Here is a 22,652-nt window from a genome sequence, read left to right as displayed (position 1 = left end):
TGTGTGTGCTCAGATTCCATCAGGAATTAACACAGAAAAAAATCCTCTTGAGAGTACATTCTAGTTGGGGGTACAGATAAGAAATAAAAGAAGTAAAAATACACTTCTTAAATGATAATGTTTGGGTAAAGCTCATAATTTAAAATAAAAAGTTGGGTAAAGCTTCACTGAGAGAAGAGAAGGCAAGCCATGCCTCCTCTGTAAAGGATGAACTCCAAGAACAGGAAACTGTTATTGAAACTCTCCAAGTTAATGTTATGAACTAGTATATTTGAGGAACACTAAGGTGTACAAGATGGCTGGAGATGAAGGAGAATGATGGGGAATGATAGAAATAGGAAAAGGGTTCTAGAAGTCCTGAGAAACCAATATGCAATCTTTTGGACTATGGCTTTTCTTTTGAGGGGTGCAATCTGACATATCATTATGGCTGCTGTTTTGAGAAGAGCTAGAAGGGGAGAGAAGGCAGATGAAATGATAAATGTCCAATTATGCTGTTAATCTAACAAATCAAGGATGAATTTTCACACAGGGCAGGGTATAAAGACTAGATATAGTACAATTGAGTTACTTCAACCATTTTGAATATGAGTCCTCAGAGAAAAATTTGAAATACTTTTGAAAGCATTTTTAAGATGACCTACCTACCCCAGAACATAAAGAGTCCAGGTTAAAGGATATAAAATTACTTATTTTTTAAAGATTCACCCTGAGATGTCAATGATTTGCATAAAGAACATTTTTATTTTAGTATACTTTTTTCTTGCAAAGTTGTGCATAATTTTATGTGATTTTCTTGGTAAAAGCACAGAAACTGCTTCCCACCCATAGTTTTACACAATCCACATAATAAGGAAATACTGAGGAAGAACTAGAACTGAGCAGTTCAGCAAAATTGCAGAAACCATGTGGTGGGAGCTATGTGTCAGCAAATGCTGCTGGAAATTCTGTGACTATCAAGGCAAATCTTGCAGATAAGAGAAAAATAAATGGCCTTGGTAAGATTTCCTATAGGCCATACATTTTTGGTTGAGTAATACTTACACCTAAAAATTCAACAGGAATTTTCAGACATAACTTTCTGGATGTCTCCATGCTTTTATTTCCTCTGAGATAATTATTTTACCAGTGATTTTTTCCCTGTTAAGTAGACCCTGTTGCTAATAAGGGACTTCTGCAATATTGGATGATGGGAATCGAGCAGGATATTCTAGTTACATTTGCTGCATACCAAATTATCCTCAAACTTAGTAGCTCAAAATAACAAATTTACTTTGCTCATAATTTTGTCACTGGGTAATTCTGGATGGGCTTGGGAGAGTGATGCTCATTTGGAGTTGCGGTAATTTGAAGGTTTCACTGGGCTGGATCTCCAAAGTGGCTCATCGATATGCCTGCCAGTTGATGATATCAGCTGTCTGGGCTTCCTCACAGTATGGCAACTTCAGGGTAGTCAGTTTGTTTTAATTTCAAGAGCATGCAGGCCTCCAAATATGAATGCTCTGGCATGTAAGTCAGAAGCTGCCTCACCTCCTGTGACTTAGCCTTGGATGCCATGCAATGACATTTCCATCACAAGCTACTGAAGGAGAGCCACAAGTCTACCCAAACTCAAGGGGATGTGGCATGTGCCTATTAGTGAGAGGAATGCCAAGGTCACATTGATTGTAGGGGAGCATGTGGGATAGGAGATATTGTGGCCATATTTGGAAAGTATATCTGTCACACAGGGTTAGTTAGTAAAAATAGAATGTGTGAAGTCACCGAATTCAAGGTAAAGTATAGAGGTCACTAGATCTTGGGGAGAAACTGATGGAGGAAGAAATTATAAAATGTTTACTTTCCTGCTTTTACAAGAACAAAAGGATTCAAGAATGGTGTAGCATTTAGGCAAGTCAGGTTAAAGTTCCTACAAGGATCTCATTTTGCATTAAGAGTCCAGGGCTCTTAAACAATGACATTCTTACTCTAATGAATTCATCTGATAAACTTTTAGTCAGTTCCTCCTATGTCAGAGAATAGTTTAAGGCTGTCCTACACTTTTGGTGTATATCAGTAAATAAATCCCTTACATTCAGTAAGGTAACATTCTAGTGAAGTAATGATATTAAAATAAATAACAATGCTTATAAAATTAAATGACAGCCAGAGGTGCTCCACCCTGGAAGAGACTTTGAACTTGCATTTTATCATGTTATTGTGCATCAGAAAAAGGCCTTTAGGGAAACATTTTGTAGCTTAGGGAGTTCAAGCAGGCTTCTAGATGTCTCCAACCCCTTGCTTCTCCCAAACCATCTATTCATCTCTTCCTTGTGACCCTGTGTTCATTTGTCAGCCTCAGTGGTCCAAAGAACTTTGTAGGAGACTCTGTCCTGTAGTCATACCTTTAGCCACTGAATTTTGGAGGTTCCATAAAGAAAGCTTATATTTCTTTATGTCAGTTGCTAATGAGGCGAGACAGAAGAGTTTGTCAGTGCTGAGATGAAATCCACAGAAATCTTCTGTATTTCAAAGTTTGCTCGTACTCCTTTGCTCTTGCCATGTAAACATGTTTGGTGGGCCTGCTGGAGGACAAGAACATATCAGCCAGAGAGCCCAGTTGCCTCGGTCTTCCCAATAAAGAGCCATTCCACCTCTGTATGAATGTATCCAATCAAGATTCTTCCAAGATTGTCATATCACACTGAGGGTACAGGACACGACTGAAAGGTGGCACAGAAGCAGAACTTTCTCTTGGTGGCAGGTTCACAGTTCTAATTTGAAGTCATTTCTCACAGGTTCTTTTCTTTGCTGCTGGTGCCACCTCTGGGCTGAGGTGTGCTGAAGTACAGCCAGAATCAGAATTTACAGAAGTGGTTCTGGAGTTATGACATGTTGAGGTGCAGAGGTGTGGAGTATCATTTCTACTCATTGAGTTTTGTATTTTAATGTCTCCATAAGGAGGATGAGGAAGGAGCCTCAAGATTACACCAAATATTCTAGTTTCACTTTTGATGCGCTCTTCCCTTTAAAGATATCAAGACCTCTGCTTAGAAGTGGACTTACCTTTATTGTTGTTGTTATTATTATTATTATTATCATCATTATTATTAAAAATAAGCCAGTTCAGGCAGCATTATAGGAGGATACAGGCCATTCTATCCATGTGTAGATGCATCTGTCCTGGAAATAATCTTGGCAAACTGAAGTCCTTTCCCAAATTGCATAATCAAGATGTGGAGACAAGCGATTTAATCTTTATACTTATGGTTGTTAGAAATGATGACCCCACTTCAAAATAAGCATCTTAGAGGCTCAGAGTAGCAAAAGCGAAGCACTTTATTTTTTGACCTTGCAAAGTCAGGCATCAACATAGAGAATAGACAAACATGGCTAGCACAACAATTTGGCCAAAACCACTGTTTTTTTATATTCTTAATTGCATTTCTGTGCCCCCTGAGTTCATCGATGGCTAAGATCTTCAGGCACGAACAGTCTTCCCAGCATTGCCCCATCCCTAAATTCCTGACCTTCCCATTTCAGTTACAAAGTCTTATCCAATGTATAACCGGGGCCTCAAGATTCCCTCTTTTTCTGATACATGTACTTGGTCATGTAGGGGACTTCTGGGGTAATATTTCAACCCTAAGATGAACCGAGAGCACCTAAATAAGCAGGTGCCAGCTGACAGCCAGGGAAGACATGGAGACTAGTGACTCCTGTTTATCTGTGATTTTCTGAAGATCTCTAAATGCACCCCATATTAAAAATGGACCATAATGATTTATTTCTTAAAATTTCTTCCACTTTTTCTTTTACTCTTATTGATAATATTTTCAGATTTATTTGAACTTCTATAATTGATCTAGCATACTTTGACTCTCTTTATTAAAGGACCAATCATCTGATCTAGTATCTAAAGCATTAGCTTATGTTGTTGTGTTATGTGCATTTGTTTGTTCAAGTTCAAGGAGTTTTTGAGTTAGCCTTGTAATACAAGGAATAATGCAGCAGCATCCTGCTCCAATTACAAGGGAAATTAGGACACAAACGACCAAGCCTTTCCATTTTCTAAACTATCCTTTGAGCCAGTCTATAAATGGATCAACAATTCATGACTTTTCTGCTAATTTATTGACAAGGGTAATCTATGAAAGACCTTGAGGATTGCACCACTGGGAACTGTATTATTGGGAATAGAGGTGCAACATATTCTGAGAATAATACAAAAATCTCTCTTTCTGCTAGCATTATACCAAGTACAACCCTGTTTTGCTGAGCCATTTGCCTGGTAGCACCCCACTGGCTAGACAGTCCTCTAAGGGCATCCCTGATATAATTGATAAATCTTTGTTGATCATACTACATTCTTTTTTTTTAATCATCCTACATTTTTAGTTTTATTTATTGTCAACCACCAGACTACAGGCAATTTAAATTCTGCAGCAGTTCAGATTTTAGTCTTAAATTCAATTGGAACTCCACTGGGGATTTCTATAGAGTCAGTGTATACATGATACCAAGGTATTTATGTCTTAGCCCTGGGATTATCTTTATTAACAGGAAGAATCCAGGGAAAATGGTGTGGCCAACTGAACTAGCGTGCAGGCCCCATACTGATTGGGTGGCAGGCTTGAGTAAAGTGCCCTGTTTGCAGCACCATGTGGACACTGAGTGCAGAGTAATTGCTGTTTCCATGTTTGTCATTTGAGACATCCAGGACATAGGTAGAGGCTCCACGATCCCTCAGTGGGTGAGAGAATCGATCTTGTTGTCCTGAGAGACACAAAGAGGAAGTCACCCTATGAAGAGAGGAGGAATTGAGGTGGGCCAACTACAGGAGGGACAGACTCTGACAAGTCTCATCTCCCCAAGAGTTCTTATCCTGAAACATGACCAGCATGCAACTTATTCTGGTGTAGTCTGTGTACCATTCCAGGGGAAAGAAGACTTCTTGAGCCTTGGGACATCCTGCTACACAAGCATAACAATCACATGAGCACATGTATCATAAACAACACGATCTATACAAGTATTCAAGCCTTCATACCCAGTTTCTACTTTTTAAGGTCTGTGTTATATCCCCGTCCTTGATTATCTTCTTTCTTTGCTGTTGTTCTTGGAGTTTGAGATCCCTGCAATGTAAAACTTTGTAGGCATCAAACTTTATAGTAAGAGGCTACGAGCTTTTAGTTTCACTAATTATTAAGCTAATAGGCAAAGAATATGGAGAAACTACCTGGAAATTCTTCCATCGTATTTGAAAACTCTCTATTTCCTGTATAGCAATAATCTACTATGCATACACTAGACTCTAGAGGTAGGGTTAATCAGGGATTCCCTTAAGGAAACGCAGAGATCTAAGACTGAGATGGTCTTTAACAGCTTTAAAAAATGGACTAAAGGTATTCTTTTAGAAGATTCTTCATTTCACAATTACACAAACAAATTATAAGCAGGAGACTTAGCAAAAGTCAAAACACAGCAAAACACCACTACTGTCCATTAGGGAATAAGATATCATTAGGCTCTTTGTAAAACTGTATTTAAAGGCTCTCTAGATGGCCACCCATATGTTCCTCATTGATCTTCTCCTTTGGATATTGATGCCTCCTTGATTGATTCTTTGACTTGGGTGTAGTAAGTCCACACCTTTTCAGCAGTCTATATAGTTGTTTTGTTTGTTTGTTTGTTTGTTTGTTTATTTTGTTTTGTTTTTCGAGACAGAGTTTCTCTGTGTAGCTTTGGTGCCTGTCCTGGATCTCACTCTGTAGCCCAGGCTGGCCTCAAACTCACAGAGATCCGCCTGGCTCTGCCTCCCGAGTGCTGGGATTAAAAGTGTGCGCCACCACCGACTGGCTATATAGTTGTTTTAATGATTAGAAACATTTGAAAAGAACTTCCTCAACTGGTCTGGGAGCTTGTCTTCTCTCCAGATTTGTATCAGCACCAGTTGGTCTAGTTGAAACTGATGAATTGAAAACTTCAAAAGTGGGGCTTCGACAAGAAGTCCCTTACACTTGAGGGATATTTGGAGAAGATCACCAATATACAATTTTTCAAGAGTTTGTCTTTGGTTTCTATGGTGGGGGAGGTCCATGTATCCACTAAGATATAGAATGTTACTTAAGAATTTTATTCATTCTTTCTATCTTCCTGAATGGGGAAGGGCATGAGGCTAGTAGTCCCAACTTAATATTTAAACTTTCACAATTCACTGTAATACTTTGGAAATGAAGTGGCCACCATTGTCTGAACCTATATCTTCTAAAATGGCAAGCTATGGCATGACTTATTTTAAGATAATTGTAATCACATTATCAGAAATAGCAACTGGGAGGCAGAAAGCCTTCATCTACTTGGAGAGGTGGTCCACTATCCCGAGTAGACAGTTTAGTTCTTCTACCTTATAAATTTCTTTAAAGTTTATTTGGATGCTCTGGAAGGGTCTCATCCTAGAAGGCCTCTCATCTGAGGTTTTTTTTTTTTAATTACATTTTTGTTTTATATTTTGGCAAATCACACAGCTCCCACACACCTATTTAACAATGTTGCAGATCTCAATGCAATTATAACTTTTGTATTATCACTCATAGCCTGAGGATTTTAGTGACTCCCTTTCTCATAACTTGTGCACTGATTAGAGCTCAACCTCTGGAGCCTCTTTTATTAAGAGGACAAGGTGAATTCTCAGAGGGGTCCTATCATCCCTGGGTCCTGGCTGAACTTGGAGGGCAAGGTCCAAACATTGGTTGTCCTTTTTGACTATTGTCGTTGATATAAGATTCCAAGATTTGGCTGTTGACCACCCAGAATGATAACTTTACGAGTCTTGTCATTTAACTTCTGTATAACATAAAGCTTGGACAAAAGAGCCCAAACAATTTTAAATGACTCACAGTTTTGTTAGGACTAGATTTTTTTTATAGGTGTTGAGAGGCTAATTTATCAAAACACAAGTGATTATTTTAATAAGACATACACATTTTGTTCTTCTGAGCCAGTTAATATAAATGTTACCATCTACAGATTAATATAACATTAGGAATTTTAATAAACTCTAATCATCAAATATCTATCACCCTTAAACTTCATCTTTCACAGTCATTCAGGATTTCTGCAACTTGGCTTTACGTTTTTTTCCCCACTCTTTTTCTCCTTTTATTGAAAATAGATTCTTTTGTCATACAATATAGTCTGATTAGTTTCCCCTCCCTCTACTCCTCCAGGTTACTCCCTACCTCCTCTCCCCTCCAGATCTACTCCCTTTATGCGTCTCATTTGAAAAGAACAGACTTCTAAGAGATAACCAAACATGACAAATAAAATATAGAAGGATGAAGCAAAAACCATCATACTGAAGTTGAACACAGCAACCCAACAGGAGGAGAAGAGTCCCCAGAGCATGCAAAAGCCTCAGAGACCCACTCATTCTCACAGTCAGGAGTCCCATAAAAATACTAAACTTATAGATATACACACAGAGGACCTGGTGTAGACCCATGTAGGCCCTGTGCATGCTGCTTCAGTCTCTGTGAGTTCATACGTGCCTTGGTTAGTTATTTAGAGGGCCTTGTTCTCCTGATATCCTCCATCCCCTCTGGCTCTTACGTTTTTCTGCCACCTCTTCTCTGAGCTCTGAGGGAAGGAATTTGATGGAGACCTCCGATTTAGATTCTCTCTACACATAGTGCCTGGCTGTGGGTCTCTGCATCTGTTTCCATCTGGGCTTTAAGCTTTCTTGATTTTGTCCTCATTTATTATTTTTTTCAGTCCTAGGGCAAAATATCATTTGATGATACAAAATACATAGTTATCTAGAATATTCTCTTTTCTCTTCATCCAATTTTAAACAAAATATAACCTCATATTTGCATCATTTACAATAATTTTCTTTTTCTCTGTTTACTGTTTCTTATTTGATTTCCTTAAACAAGAGTTGAATCCAAATTACATACATGGCACATTGTAGGAAATTAATATTTTACATAGCCTTAAAAAATAAGCTGCTTGCCAGTATGGTGGCACATGCCTTTAATTCCAGGACTGGGAAGGCAGAGGCAGGTGGATCTCTGTGAGTTTGAGGCCAGCTTGGTCTACAGAGCGAGTTCCAGGACAGCTAGGGCTACATAGAGAGACTCTATCTCAAGAATGAGGAGGAGGAGGAGGAGGAGGAGGAGGAGGAGGAGGAGGAGGAGGAGGAGGAGGAGGAATCAAGCCATTTTTTTCTGTTGTAGGTCTCAGGCAATTTTTTTTCCAACTTGGTTTTTCTATTTCTCCCTTTTGGTTTAATGTAGCATGAGAGTTAGAGAAAGTTTTCTTTATTGTAAGAGCCTTTGGAGACATCAATGACCTTGAGAAGTGACGAACTCTTTGTAAATAGGAAAAGGCAAGCAGAAAAGAAATTACATAAAGAGCCAGAAATTCTTCTGTTAATACTATAATTGCAGTTTTAGATGACAGAAGACATTTATTACCTCAGTTCAAGCTATAATAGAGAGGAGGGCACTCAAAACCCTTGAAGAGAAGAAGGGAAGTCAAGGGTTCTTACATTTATCAATCGAGTCCCATTGGGAATTAGGGGTGGAAGTGGAGGAAAAAGAAATGACCTTTTTTTTTTTTTGCCAACTCTGGGGTTCTGTCCTCCTCTTTATTCTCAGTAGAACAAGGGGAATACACATCTTCTGTCACCCAAAGCACTGTCTTGCCCCTCTTTGTTCTTCTCTAAAGTGTCAGGAAGAGACCAATGCAGAACACACAATGGTGGGGCAGGATGTGTCTCCCACTCTCCAGAGATGCAGGTGTTCTACCAAATGCAGGAGTTCCTGAATGCCCTCACATTGTGAGAAACAATGATCCTCACTTTATAATAAGCATACTAGAGACGCAGAGTAGCAAAAACGAAGCGTTTCATTTTGTGACCTTGCAAAGTCAGGCAAAAATGGCTGGTGCACCAATTTGGAGTGGGGGAAAATGGGTTTTCTAGTCCGGATAACATTTCCCTTACTGGCTGAGATCCTCAGGGAGGTACAGTCTTCTTGATGTCTAGGATCATTCCCATCTCAAATTCCCCATCCTATGGGTTCAAGATACAAAGCCTTATCTAATTTATATCCCAAGGCTTTGGAGTCCACAATTTTCTTTCTTTTTGCTTAAAAGACTTCTTTTTTGTTTCATGTCTATGAGTGTTTGTTTGCATGTACATATGTGCACTCTGTGTGTATCTGGTACTCTCAAAGGCCAGAAGAGGGTGTTGGATCCCCTGGAACTGGAGTAAGACAGTTGTGAGTCACCATGTGAGTGCTGGGAACTGAACTGGAAACCTTTGCAGGAGCAGCAAGTGCTCTTAACTGCTGACCCAACTCTCTAGTCCTGATTCCCTCCTTTTCTGATGTATAGGCTGGGTCATGTAGCACACTGCTTGTAACTTTTCAACCTCAGTATGAACTGAGAACACCTGGAAAAGCAGGCACCAGCTGCCAGCTAACATAGACAGGGGCCTAGTACCTTCTGCTAGTCTATGATTCTCTGATGAGCTCTAAACACACGTCATATTGAAAATGGATCATTATGATTTATTTCATACACGGCAATCTTTTTTGAGGTAAATATGCTTCCAAACAAAACAGATCTTTAAAATGAGTGAGGGAGGTGAAGTGAAGTAGTTGCTTTCTGCACAAAGTTCCAGAAACTTTCCTGTGAATAACTTTTACTTGTATCCTTACAGCCTCTAGGAAAACACAAATACCCTTGAGAGAGGTGTCCTCTTTAGCCTTCAGTAGTCAGTATTTTGTGGAAAGAAGAATTAGTTTAAAAGAGCTGAACAGAAGAAAGCTTGTGTTTATTTTCTGTCTTTTCCACTCAACTACACACCTCAAGGGGTCTCAGAACACGTGTAGTTCCTCTATTATGAAGTTTCAAAGCACATAGGCGATCAGACCCGGAGTAATGCCTGTGGAGAATAAACAGGAGGGAACAGTAAACTAAGTAAACAGTAAACAGTAAACAGGGGTGAACAGTAAACTAAGGACCAATTAAATCCGTACCTAAGCTTTATTCACATATTAACTAGCTAATGATCTAAAGGTGTTTAATTGGCCTCTTTCTAATTTCATGAGGGAGCAGGGAAATAGAGGAACAGGGGTAGATGTAAGTAAGGGTGTTTCCAATCTAGTGTGGCTCTTTGGGTTTTTATTCCTGTGCACGCCAAGCAAAATAATAGAAGGCAAGCAAGGAGTTTCCATTCTCCTTTTCAAAAACATGAAACACGTTCCACACTACCGGTCACACACTGTTGCTGCCCTGAGTATTCAGGCATTTTGAATGAGAACTCCACTGTGACCAAGTTTGAAAGAAGACTTCCAGCTGTGTATTCTCTGGTACTTTAGCCTAGTTCAGCGGCTTCACAAACTTTATTGTGGATGCTTATAACCTAGGGCTCTTGCTGTATATTTTGACTTTTTATTCAATAGGTCTAAGGAGAAACCTGCGGCGCTGCATTTTTACCCGGCTCCCAGGTGCTGCTAGTGCTGACCCGAGGCAAAGCCTCTGAGCACACAAGGGACTGGAAGTCATCACCTCGGCTGCCAGGTGTGCTGATGGCCAGCCTCAGCATTCCGGATCCGTGCCCTGCACGTCCCAGGCTTTCTGCAGGGAGGGGAGGAGCCGAGGGCGGAGCGGGAGGAGTGGCGCGGGCCCCGCGTGGGTCCTGCCTGAGGAGATCACCTCGGCCCCTTGGAGAGCCTCGGAGCTGCGGCGGCGCAGGAGGGGGCGGTTCGGCGAGGGCGCGGCCTCTGGGAGGGGGGACGCGCGACACGCATTCCCCGTGCTCTCCCGGGCCACTCGGGAAGCTCGCGGCAGCCCGCTGCCCCACTGGGCCACCCTCTCCGCGATCCTTCTTTGCACCTACCTCCTCTTGTCACCTCCCGTCTCACCCTCCTCGCTCCATCCTACCCTCCCACCCCCCCATCGCATTCCCAGCCACCCGAGCGCCTCTGAGAGCAGGAGGTGCTGCGCTGGGCTGCAGGGCGCGCCCTCCAAAGGTCCCCAGCTCGACATTGGGGGGCCACGAGCGACAGCATGGACACCAAGCGCTGCTTCGCCAACCGCTTCGATGACTACCAGGGCAGCCTGCTGGCGGGCCAGTGCGAGGAGGCAGTGGCGCCCTTGGTCACCTCTACCATCGAACGCATCCTTCAGGAGCTGCCCCCTCTGGGGGGCGGCGCTGAAGCCCGAGGGGCGACGGCGGCGGGCAGCAGCTGCCAGGGGGGTCTGTACAGCGGCGTGGCCGGGGTGGCCTACATGCTCTACCACGTCTCGCAGAGCCCGCTTTTCGCCGGGGCCCGAGAGCGCTACCTGCGCTCCGCCAAGCGCCTCATCGACGCGTGCTCCCGCTCCGAAGAGTGGGGCGAGCCGGACGCCGACACCCGCGCCGCCTTCCTGCTGGGGGGCGCGGGCGTGCACGCGGTGGCCACGCTGGTGTACCACGCCCTGGGCCGCTCCGACTACGTGCAGCCCCTCAGCAAGTTCCGGGCTCTCTGCGCCGTCTGCGCGCCCGTCTCCTTCCTGGAGTGCGGCTCCGACGAGTTGTTCGTGGGCCGCGCCGGCTACCTGTGCGCCGCGCTGGTGCTCAAGCAGAAACTCGCCCAGGAGGTAAGACGCAGCCCCGGCCGCCGGAGGGCGCTCGCCGGCTGCCCGCGCCCGCGGGGGGTCCTGCTTTCCAGACTCCCCGACGCCCGCAGCACCACCCCTGGTCGTGCATCCCCATCTCTTCTTTGTTACTTCTTTGTCTGGAGCTGTGCTTTCTTCAGCCCCTTCTGCTTTATTTTCTGCTTTTGTCTGTCTCTTTCCCTGTTCTTTGTCCGCGCTCCCGTTTGTTGGATTACTTGGCTTTGCACTTTGTTCATGTTTTTTTTTTTTTGCAGTGAACTTGGTGGCATCACTCCACCTGCCTTCTTGCTCCATAGCTTTTTAGGGGTTGACTTTGTGGCCCTTAGAAGTGAGTGTTTAAAAACCGGGAGTAAAGTTATTTTCTTTCTTTTGACCGTGCTAGTAAAAGTATACTTGAATGTTAGAGTCTAAAGTAATGGGATTTTTTTAGGACTGACGTGCAGGAAAGTTGCTTCTGGACTCCTGGGCCTGTAACCAATAGTCAGCTGCCCAGCCATAGGTCTGGTGTGTGCACTGTGTTACTATTAAATTCACCCTGGGACTCATAATAAATATGTATCTGATGGGAGTATGGTCTTTTAAAATAACTAAGTGTAGACAGAAATATACTCAGTTTATTGAATGCTTTTTTTTTCCATTTGAAAATCAGTAGTTAGGTTGGCCAAAGCCACAGCATTTGTGACCAGGCAGCTTTTCTTAATAAATAATTTTTTCAGGGGCTCCTTGAAGGCAATTCAGTTTCACCACTATATATGTAGTCATTTCCCCCCCTGAATTGCCTTTGAATGTAACATGGAGATGTTAGAAGAAAATGTGCCAGTTCCTGTGTAGTTGAGGGAATAATAATAATAATAGTAATAACAAACTATAAAGCCTCATAGTAACTAGAACTGAGAGACACATTCATTCATAATCCACTGGAACAACACACTTTCTAGGGAGGAAGCAACACATTTAACTTGGCTAGATGGTGAGAAAAGCATTTGAAGAAAAAAAAAGAAAGGTATATGGAGTGCCTTCAAAGTGTAATTAGCTTAGCTAACCAGTAAGCAAGTAGACTTGTTTTTTTGTTTTTTTTTTTTTTTAATTTACATCAGGTGAGTGAGATTGATTCAAGTGAAGAGAAAAAAATGCTAAAGGATGCATCAAGCTAGCAGGGCAGCAAAGAGCCATGTGACAAAGTTGTCTTGAAATAGTTTGCTCTGCTTCTGAGTCATTGTTATCTGCTAGCTGTTTCCCAAGGCCCTTCCAGTTGTATAAAACCATTTAGAAGGCCAGAGAGATTTACATATCATTTGCATTATATTTGCATCTGCTTCCCAAACCCTGCAGTCTGATGGTAGGCAATTTTTAAAAATATTTTTTCCCCAGTTGTTTTCCTTAAGTCTGTTTCTTCTTTTGCCCGTGCCTTCGAGTCTTTTCTCCATAATAGAGTGGCAGAGTGGAAAATCAACCAGAGAGACCAGGAGGGCTCTGTGCAGAAATGGTTCAAAACCACTTTAAAGCCCTGCTCCACAAAAACATTTAAGACCTTTCTTCTGCCCTCCTGCCAAATCACATCTGTCTTTTTGTACTAATCAAATTGAGGTTCTCTGGCTGCTCCCCGGAGAAGGAACAAGAGAACAAGCTCCAGATTTTGAAAGAACAGCTTTTAATTTGTTAGATCAGTTACTCCTAGTGCTGGCCTCAGTTTCAGCCATCCAAGAAATTCAGGCTTTGAATGCGTAGGGCAGGGGCTGGCACACCTTCCCCTCCCGAACTCCTTGCCAGCAAACAGCTTTTCTTTCAGTAGATGATCCGTGAACCTTGATTAAATTGAATTTCTAACTTGTGTGTCATTTTTCTATAAATAATCTGTCATTGTGTCCCAGTATCTTTTTTTCATTCAATGTCATTTACATTCACCTTCCTCTGTCATTTCCCATAGTTATCACCCCAGTTTAGAGCCTCTCACATTATTTGACACATCTGTGCCACGTAATAAGTAATGGAATGAATGAATCACTCTGGGCTAAGTTTTTTTTCCCCCACGAATCCATTCATCCACCTTTTTTAAAAGCTAGCTTCTTAAAGACACTTCTCATTACGTCATTTTCCTGCTCAGCATCCTTCAGTGGCTCCCTATTGCTTTTTCTCCAGTGGCTTCCTATCTTATAAAGCTGTGACACTTAAAATGGCCGATAAGGCCTCGCATGATCAAGCCTCTTGCGTACTTTCCTTCTTACTCAGTGTTCAATAACCACACTGGCCTTCTGTTCTTTTAGGCATTCTCTTGTCTCAGGGGGTTTGGACTCTCTGTTCTCCCTGCCTGGAACACTTCCTCTAGGTATTTTTATATAGCTAGCTCCATGACCTTGGATAGGTCTTTACCTCCTTAGTGAGACATTTCCTGTCAACCCTATTTAAAATTACCCCCTTTCCTGTTTTTTTACTCAGTTTGTTTACCGATGTTGTCACTAATCAGACTAAATTGCATAGGATGGAGATATTTTTATGTTGCCGGAGCTCCAATATGAAAATAGTACCTAACTTTTCTCTTTGTATTGTTGCAGATATTGTCTGGATACTGCGTGGCTTGCATTGCCAATCTCCCTTTAAAATGGTATCTCCTTTATCAGTACTTTCCTTTATGCTAGTGATTCTGGTGCTATGTTTAAAGGAAGCATTTCCTACTTCTGGGTTCTCAGTAAATAGCTATTGAAGAAATGAATTGAATAAATAGATTATAGGTTCTTACAAATTCTTATTCAAATCAAAATGACCCACTAGATCAGTGCTTTTGAAAACTTAATTTGCATAGGAATCACCTGCAGATCTTGTCCGAAAAATACAGAAAAAATGTCATAAATATTATAAATATATAGTAAACTATAGAAAATATTCTGATTTAGCCTTAGGATAGGCTCTGATAGTCTGCATTTCTAACAAGTCCCTAGGTAGGACTGATATGGTTGGTTCATAGATCACAATTTAGATTATAAGGCAATATGATGCCGTGTGGGCTTGGGTATCACACCAGCCATGTCTGTTAATTCATGCTGCAGCACTTCATTGTATGAAGCTTGATGTATTGATTTATGAGACTGTAATTTAGAATGCTCATTGCAGTATCATACTCCTTTCATTATAAGGGCCCACAGAGGAATTTGTCTCAGGAGATGGAAACAAATAGTTGCATTGTTTCTCACAATTGATAGAATCAATTTAGTCTTTGAAATATGTCTTGTGACTGTATTTCTCACTTTCTGTTGGCTACTAGAAAGCATAAGGCCAGAATTATGGATCACATGCCCTAGAATACAATGCCATATATATTTTCATACATCAACACTTACCTCTGATTTGTTACATTCTTAGATCATTCTTCCTCCTTTCACCTAAGTTTTTGAAGTTTCCATTTGTGTTCATATAATTGATAAATGTTTAATATATATATATATATATATATATATATGAGAGAGAGAGAGAGAGAGAGAGAGAGAGAGAGAGAGAGAGAGAGAAACCAAATCGCTCTATGTTATATTTCCAGTGAATTCAACTCTCCTGAAAACACTTAAGGAAAGAGTGTTTGAAATGACATGGCCTTATACAGTGAGTCACTGAAGTCCCAAGAAATCATGCCATAATATTTACAGTCAGTCTGTTCTGCCATCTACTGATTGGTGGAGATATAGAAGGGAAGGTAGAGGGATTAAGGAAAATCTAGGACATCAAATAAAATAACGTTGTCACTCAATGATCTTGGACAAATAACTTCAAAATTCTGAGCCTTAACCCCCACATTTATAATTGGATTAATAAGAATTCTTAAAAGATCAAATAAGCTTAGCCTTGCAAAAACACTTTTTCATTGAATTTTTTTCATTTTATTCATTTAGTCATCATTTTTTTTTCTGTTACACCAAGCACTGTGCTAGATGCTCTGACTTAGCAGTGAGCAAAAACAACAGACTGTGATTTGATTGTAAGAATGATCTAAAGGAAGCAAACAGGAACTAAAGTGGAGGACGAAGGGAGAGAAGGCGGAGCTACAGTGTGAGAGTGGATGGTAGAAAGGTTCCTCTGTGAAGGCATGTTATGTCTCGAAACTGGAGCGTGAGACTTAAGTGGCTGCCCGGAGAGCAGCCATTCTAGCAGAGGGGCCAGCAAAGAACAAGCCACCCAGGCTTAGAGGTTGCAAATAAATAAGAATAGGAGATAAGGAATTTCAAAGGCAAGGAAGGTTCCCAGTTGGGAGTAAATTAAAATCAGATTCCCATGGGGCCAAATAAGTCAAAGTTAGGAGGTTGAATTAGTTTTATGTTTAATCAATAAGATTATTAATTATCAGTGATTTGAAAAAATCACTGATTTTCTGAATGTTGAGTAGATTGTCAATATTAAAAATGATAAGGGGATAGGGATGTAGCTCTTGGTAGAAGTATGTTTGATTAGCATGTGAGAAGCCCTGAGTTTGATCTCTAGCACACACACACACACACACACACACACACACACACACACCTGCAAGAAGTGTTTATGTGGCTATTTTAAAATCCTTTTGCACCAAGTACTCCTTTGTCAGTCAGAAGAACTTTCAGGACTTCTCAGGGTAATATTTACAAATATATAAATTAAAAGTTAGAACTACAAAAAGAAACCCATTGTAGTCAATCCAAAGACCAAAACATTAAAAAAAATGTGATGCAGCAGCATAGGTGCTTTTTAATTACATTAGGATTTTACAGTGAAACTTGTGATTGATTACAGTACATTTGAAACAGGAGTCAGTGATACTTTGAGATTTCTTCAACAACATATGATACACATCTATCCGTGACTTCTGTAGGTAACAGTTATGAGTATTACTAGTGCTTGTAGTCTGCATTTTTAAAATTTAATTTTTTTGAGACAGACCTGGAAGGCCTGGAACTTGCTGTGTATACCATGCTGGCCTTGGAACTCACAGAGATCTGCCTGCTGCTGTTTCAAATTAAAGGCATGTACCCGATACCTGGCCCAACACTGTTTTTGGGTGGCTCCTTTGAGGCTGGGTCTTGCTGACCTTTAACCCAGACTGGCTTCAAACTTGTACCAATCCTCCTACCTCAGCCTCCCTTGATACAGCATTTTCAGAAACACTCTGGGCATCTCCAGCAAATAAAAAAAAAAAAAAACATATGTGTGAACTTTGACTCAATCTTAAAAATTGTTTCCTATATGCACACTTGTAAAGGTAGGTAACAAATATATAGAAAGATTAATATATATATAATATTTGTATATATTCTATATGTATATTGTTTGGGTGGGAGCTCCACCTCAACCCCTGGAACCCTGGCATCCCTGTACCCAAAGAGTCTGGAATGTTCTGGTGAAAGATCCACCTCAACTCCCCTCCCCTATCTCTTTCCCTAAACCTGCCCTTTCAAAGCCCACCAAACACAGCTCCCCAGAGAGGCTCAGGACCACTCCCACGGGTATATAAGCTGCATCCCAGAAAACAGACATGTGCTTCTTCTGGTCTCTTATCCCTGTCTCCTCTCTATGGGGCCGGGTAATCACCTGGAAACACTTTACCCAGTAAACAGGGCCTTTTCCTATTTGGTCTGATTTGGATTGCTGCGTTGGCAGAGAAGCCCATCAGGGTGCAAAAAACTCACTCACTCTCTCTCTCTCTCCTATCAGGGTGCAAAAAACTCTCTCTCTCTCTCTCTCTCTCTCTCTCTCTCTCTCTCTCTCTCTCTCGTGTGTGTGTGTGTGTGTGTGTGTGTGTGTGTGTGTGTGTGTGTGTGTGTATTCTTTATAGCATTATTTGTGATAGAAGAAAAAGAAAAAAAGAAACTAGGAAATGTTAGTGTCCATCAATATGGTTGTCATGTTGTAGTCACATAGAACCAAAATAAAGAGGTGTTTCTCTATATAAGATTGGCAAATATGCCCAAAGTATATTACACAAAAAAGCAAGCTACAGAGTACATATATAATATGATCATTTGTGGAATGAAGAGATGACTTAAAGTATATATTGCTTTTGCTGAGGACCTGAGTTCTAGTCCCAGCATCCAAATCAAAGCAACTCACAACTGCCTGTAACTCCAGCTCAAGAGGGAGGATCTGACCCCTATGTCCTCCTGTAGCGCACATGCCCCTCCCCACATACACACACACAACTGGAAATAAAATAAAGCTTAAAAATATGATTATCACCTGGGGCTTGGCCGTGGATCTCTGCATCTGCTTCCATTAATCACTGGATGAGGGTTCTATCATGAGAGTTAGGGTGTTCGGCCATCTGATCACCAGAGTAGGTCAGCTCAGGCACTCTCTCGACCATTGCCAGTAGTCAATAATGGAGGTATCTTTGTGGATTTCTGAAGATCTCTCTAGCACTCTGCTTCTTCCTATTCCCATGTGGTCTTCATTTATCATGGTGTCTCTTTCCTTGTTCTCCCTTTCTATTCTTGATCCAGCTGGGATCTCCCACTCCCCTAAGCTCTCTTTCCCTCGACTCTTGCCCTCCATTACCCCCCTCACTCCCAGTTTGCTCATGTAGATCTCATCCATTTCTCTGTCATTGGGCGATCCCTGTGTCTTTCTTAGGGTCCTCTTTACTAGGTAGCCTCCCTGGAGTTGTGAGTTGCAGTCTGGTTATCTTTTGCTTTACATCTAGCATCCACTTATGAGTGAGTACATACCATATTTGTCTTTCTGAGTCTGGGTTACCTCACTCAGGATGATTTTTTCTAGTTCCATCCATTTGCCTGCAAACCTCATGATGCCATTGTTTTTCTCTGCTGAGTATCACTCCATTGTGTATATGTACATTTTATTTATCCATTCTTCAGTTGAAAGGTATCTAGGTTGTTTCCAGGTTCTGGCTATTACAAATAATGCTGCTATGAACATAGTTGAGCATGTGGAGCTCCAGGAGTCCAGTTGATGAGAGAGAGGAGGGATTATATGAGCAAGAGATATAGAGACCATGATTGGAAAAAGCACAGGGACAAATAGCCAAACTAGCGGAAACACAAGAACTGTGAACCAATAGCTGAGGAGCCCCCATGGAACTGGACCAGGCCCTCTGGATAAGTGAGACAGTTGATTAGCTTGAACTGTTTGGGAGGCCCCCAGGCAGTGGGACCAGGACCTGTCCTTGGTGCATGAGCTGGCTGTTTGGAACCTAGGACCTATGCTGAGACACTTTGCTCAGCTTTGGTGCAGGGAGGAGGGGACTGGACCTGCCTCAACTGAATCTACCAGGCTGGGCTGACTCCCCAGGGGAGACCTTGCCTTGGAGGAGGTGGGAATGGGGGTTGTATTGGGGAAAGGCTGGAGGGTGGGAGGAGGGAGGACAGGGGAATTCATGGCTGATATGTAAAATGACTAGAAAATCTCTTATATAAAATAAAAAAGGATCATCTGTGCAAATGAAGAAAGCACATTTATGAAATACACTTTTGTAAAAAAGGAAATAATTAATAGTTCATAGAAAACTCATTTTATATTACCTGATTGAACTTGCCATATGAGTATAACAATAATGATTATTAAGAAAAATAAGGGCCCAATGGAGACTTCCAATTTAGACTTTCTCTCCACATAATGTCCATCTGCTCCTGGAGGAAGCCTCTCTGATGATGACTGGACAAGCAGCTATCTATGAATATAGCAGACTACCATTAGGAATTATTTCATTGATTTTATTTTGGCCAATTGTGTTTGCTTCTACCTTATGTCTCTGGTCTAAAACTTGGCTATCCAGTCTTACCTCAATATGAGGGAGGGCTTTTGCCTTGTCACATTGTATCTTGGTTTTTGTTTGTTTGTTGTCTCTTGGAACCCTGCTCTTTTCTGAAGGGAAAAGGAGGAGGATTGGATCTAGAGAAGAGGGGGGGTGGGTGGGAGGAACTGGGAGGAGTGGAGAGAGGACACTGTGGTAGGAATGAATGTATTATATGAGAGAAGAACCTGTTTTCAATGTAAAAAAAAATAATAAACCTTTACATGTAACCTGAAAAAGAAAAATAGGGAATGTGAACTGTTTCTGCTATAAAATATATTTTCAATATTTACTAGCATACACTTTAATTAAGTTAATATCATAGCTTTTGTTTGATTAGTGGTCAGGCAACCGCAAAATTAAAACACTCTACATTTGCCGTGGGGCATAGAGGTGACCTGGAAAGGGAAGGGAGACACCAGCAACAGGAAAAGTGAGTGGCTAAAGGTGATAAGTCACAGACAGATCATGCCAAGGGAAGCCAAAGGGCAGACAGTTTGGTAACCTCCCAACAGCCATTTCATTCTCTCTCCCTTCTTGTCAGAACCTGTGTCCAATTTTAAAGGTTAGACATGAAAGACAATTAGTGCTCTCAATCTTCCCTAAAAACTGGAACTGGCCTGGAACCAAGTGATGGGCAATGAGTCAGAACGGAAAGTCTTCTGGTATAGGAACATTCTATGTGATTAAAAAAAAAATAGATACTGGGAAAAGCCACAGACTTTCCCCTCTCTACTTAAGTTATACAAGAGCATGATACTTGAAATGGCAGCAGCCATCTTGACTATAGAGGGATGACATAGGAGAACAGAAGTAAAAATAGCTAGGGAAGGTCTCTTTGGTTGCCTAATCAACTTAGGAATGGCTTAGCTCTCTACTTTTTGTTAATTGATGTAATGAATGTTCTCCTTATTCCAATCACTGTTTCCCTTGTTAGTTACATATATAAATAAATATATAAATACAACCCAATTAGTGAGTTTACTATTTCTTGTATGTATATGGTTTTCCCTCCTTTTTAGGGTAGGAGTCTCACTATGGTACATAAGCTGACCTCCAGTTTCTGGGCTCAAGTGATTCTTCTGCTTCAGCTTCCTGTGTGCTGGGACTCTGGTTGTGTACCACTACATATGGATTCAATCATGTTTTCTTGGCCATTCTATGATTTTCAGATAGCAGCATCCGAAGGTGGTGGTGTGAATGAGGATGTTCACCTGATATGTTTGAATTCTTGGTCCCCAGGTAGTAGAATTCTTTATGAAGGGTTAAGAGGTATGGCCTTGTTAGAGAAGGGATGTTATACTATCAACAACCTTACCACATGGGCACCATTACTATCTTCATAATACCTAGTGAGGAAACTGAGGCCCAGGGAGGTTGAAGAATACGCAGTTGGGCAGTGGTAGAGATGAGCCCCGAGGCTCCACCAGGTGGTTGTCAAGTATGTGCTCTCAGTCGGTGCTTCTCTCATTTTAGCATTCACACAAACTGAGAGTGCTGTTCCAAGTCAGGTGTGGGATTGGTGGGTTTGTTGTGTGACCCATAATTCTGCCCTTTGAGAAAGCCAATGGGTAATGTTGCTGCCATTGGTCTGTCAAGCAGGTATGAATACAAAATCTCCCACTTTTATGAGATTTCCTATCAAGTTTTACTGATTTACCCCAAATGTCAGGAGTTTCATTATTTGTCCTTTACTAAGAACCACTTTTTTCCACGGGTTCCATAATATCAGCTTTCCACTTTTCAGTTTATGCTGAAGGAAAGATCACTGCATAGCGTATCACCTGACAAGTTTAGGGATTCTAACATGTTGAATGAATCGATGGAAGCACGGACTTTTTCCCAATAGATGTCGTTTTCTGTTGGACACAGATTTTTTTCTCTATCTTTTTTCTCTATTCTTTAAAGAATTGTGTGTAGTGAGGGGAACTGTGTAGGTTATTTGTGTGTGTGGTGCATGTATGTGAGTGAGTATATGTGTACGTATGCAGAAACCACAGCACTACATCATGTTATTGCTCCTCTGCTTATTCCCGTGAGTCAGGGCCTCTCACTGAGTCAGAAGCTTGCTGTTTCAGCTAGAATGGCTGACCAGTGGGCTCCCAGGATCACCTGTCCACAGCCCCTGATGCTGGGCTTAAAAGCACGTAACTTGTATATGATGCTTGGAATTCCAATTTCGGTCCTCATGCTTGCACAGGGAAGTGCTGTTATTCACTAGGCCATCTTCTCAGGCCCAGAAGGTTTTGTTCTTAAATGACCTAATTAGCCACATTCTAGAAATTTTGAATTATTTAATGATAACATGAGAAGAGGCTCTATTATAACATGCAATAGAAAATGTGTTCTCAATACCACTTCTTATTTTAGAATAGTACAATTGATTTCACCTGTATGACAATACAAACTGAAATTGAAGGTGATTAAACATTTTCCTTTTAATTTTTAAAAAATTTCTGATGCAGTAATTTAACAGACATGATAAAGTCAAAATACCAAAAAAAGCTTAGGTTTAGATATAATTTATAGCTTTTCATGCATTCATATATATTCCACTAAAGCTCAAATGTATTTTGAGTACTTGAAGAGAGCTTGGTTAATTTTGTTTTGTTACTAAGTAAATTAGGAAAGTAAACACAGTAAAATCCTTTTTAGTATACTAAATTTTAAATGTACTGAATTTTGCCAATAATAAACTACTATTATGCTATAAGAAGGCGCTTTTAATAGAATTGTATTTGTTAATCTCTGAATATGAAAATGTTGATAATTTATCATGAACTTGTTGACTAATTTCACTCATGTTGGTTAATGTTATGACTGGTGTTGATCATGTGACTGGCTGATACACAATAAATACATAGATTTCATCCAAGTAGAAGGGACATTTTTCATATCCCTCATAGAGTAGAGATGATCCCTCAATTAAATTGAACCAACAGTCTCCGATATGTCCAGTTACTTTTAGTATAATTCAGTCTCAGAAACTGATCCCTGACCTACAGTTTTTAATTACATACACAATCCTTTGGATATGTGGTTTGTTCCAGAAAAAAAAAACAACTAAACAAATCATGGTAATATATATATACACATATTCACATATATGTGTATACATATATATATATGCATATATATGCATGCTACGTATCTTATTCTAATTATGTTCTTTATGTATTCAGTTACTAGGGAAACCTACAAAGCTAACAGACCACTCACACTTAGGGTGCTAGCCACTTTT

General features: G+C 41.0%; 1 protein-coding gene across 1 annotated transcript in view; it reads left to right on the top strand.

The window, feature by feature from the left end:
* The first annotated feature begins 10,716 nt into the window (after window positions 1-10,716).
* Lancl3 (LanC like 3) overlaps window positions 10,717-22,652 on the top strand; it is a 107,514-nt gene continuing 95,578 nt past the window's right edge. The window contains exon 1 of the mRNA XM_028881404.2: window positions 10,717-11,631. Coding sequence (XP_028737237.1) covers window positions 11,059-11,631 — 573 coding nt within the window. The 5' untranslated portion in view covers window positions 10,717-11,058. The remainder of the gene's footprint in view (window positions 11,632-22,652) is intronic.

Source organism: Peromyscus leucopus, chromosome X, assembly GCF_004664715.2.
Source record: "Peromyscus leucopus breed LL Stock chromosome X, UCI_PerLeu_2.1, whole genome shotgun sequence".
Classification (NCBI taxonomy): domain Eukaryota; kingdom Metazoa; phylum Chordata; class Mammalia; order Rodentia; family Cricetidae; genus Peromyscus; species Peromyscus leucopus.
Note: the sequence above shows the minus strand (reverse complement) of the source record. Positions and strands in the feature narration are given on the sequence as shown.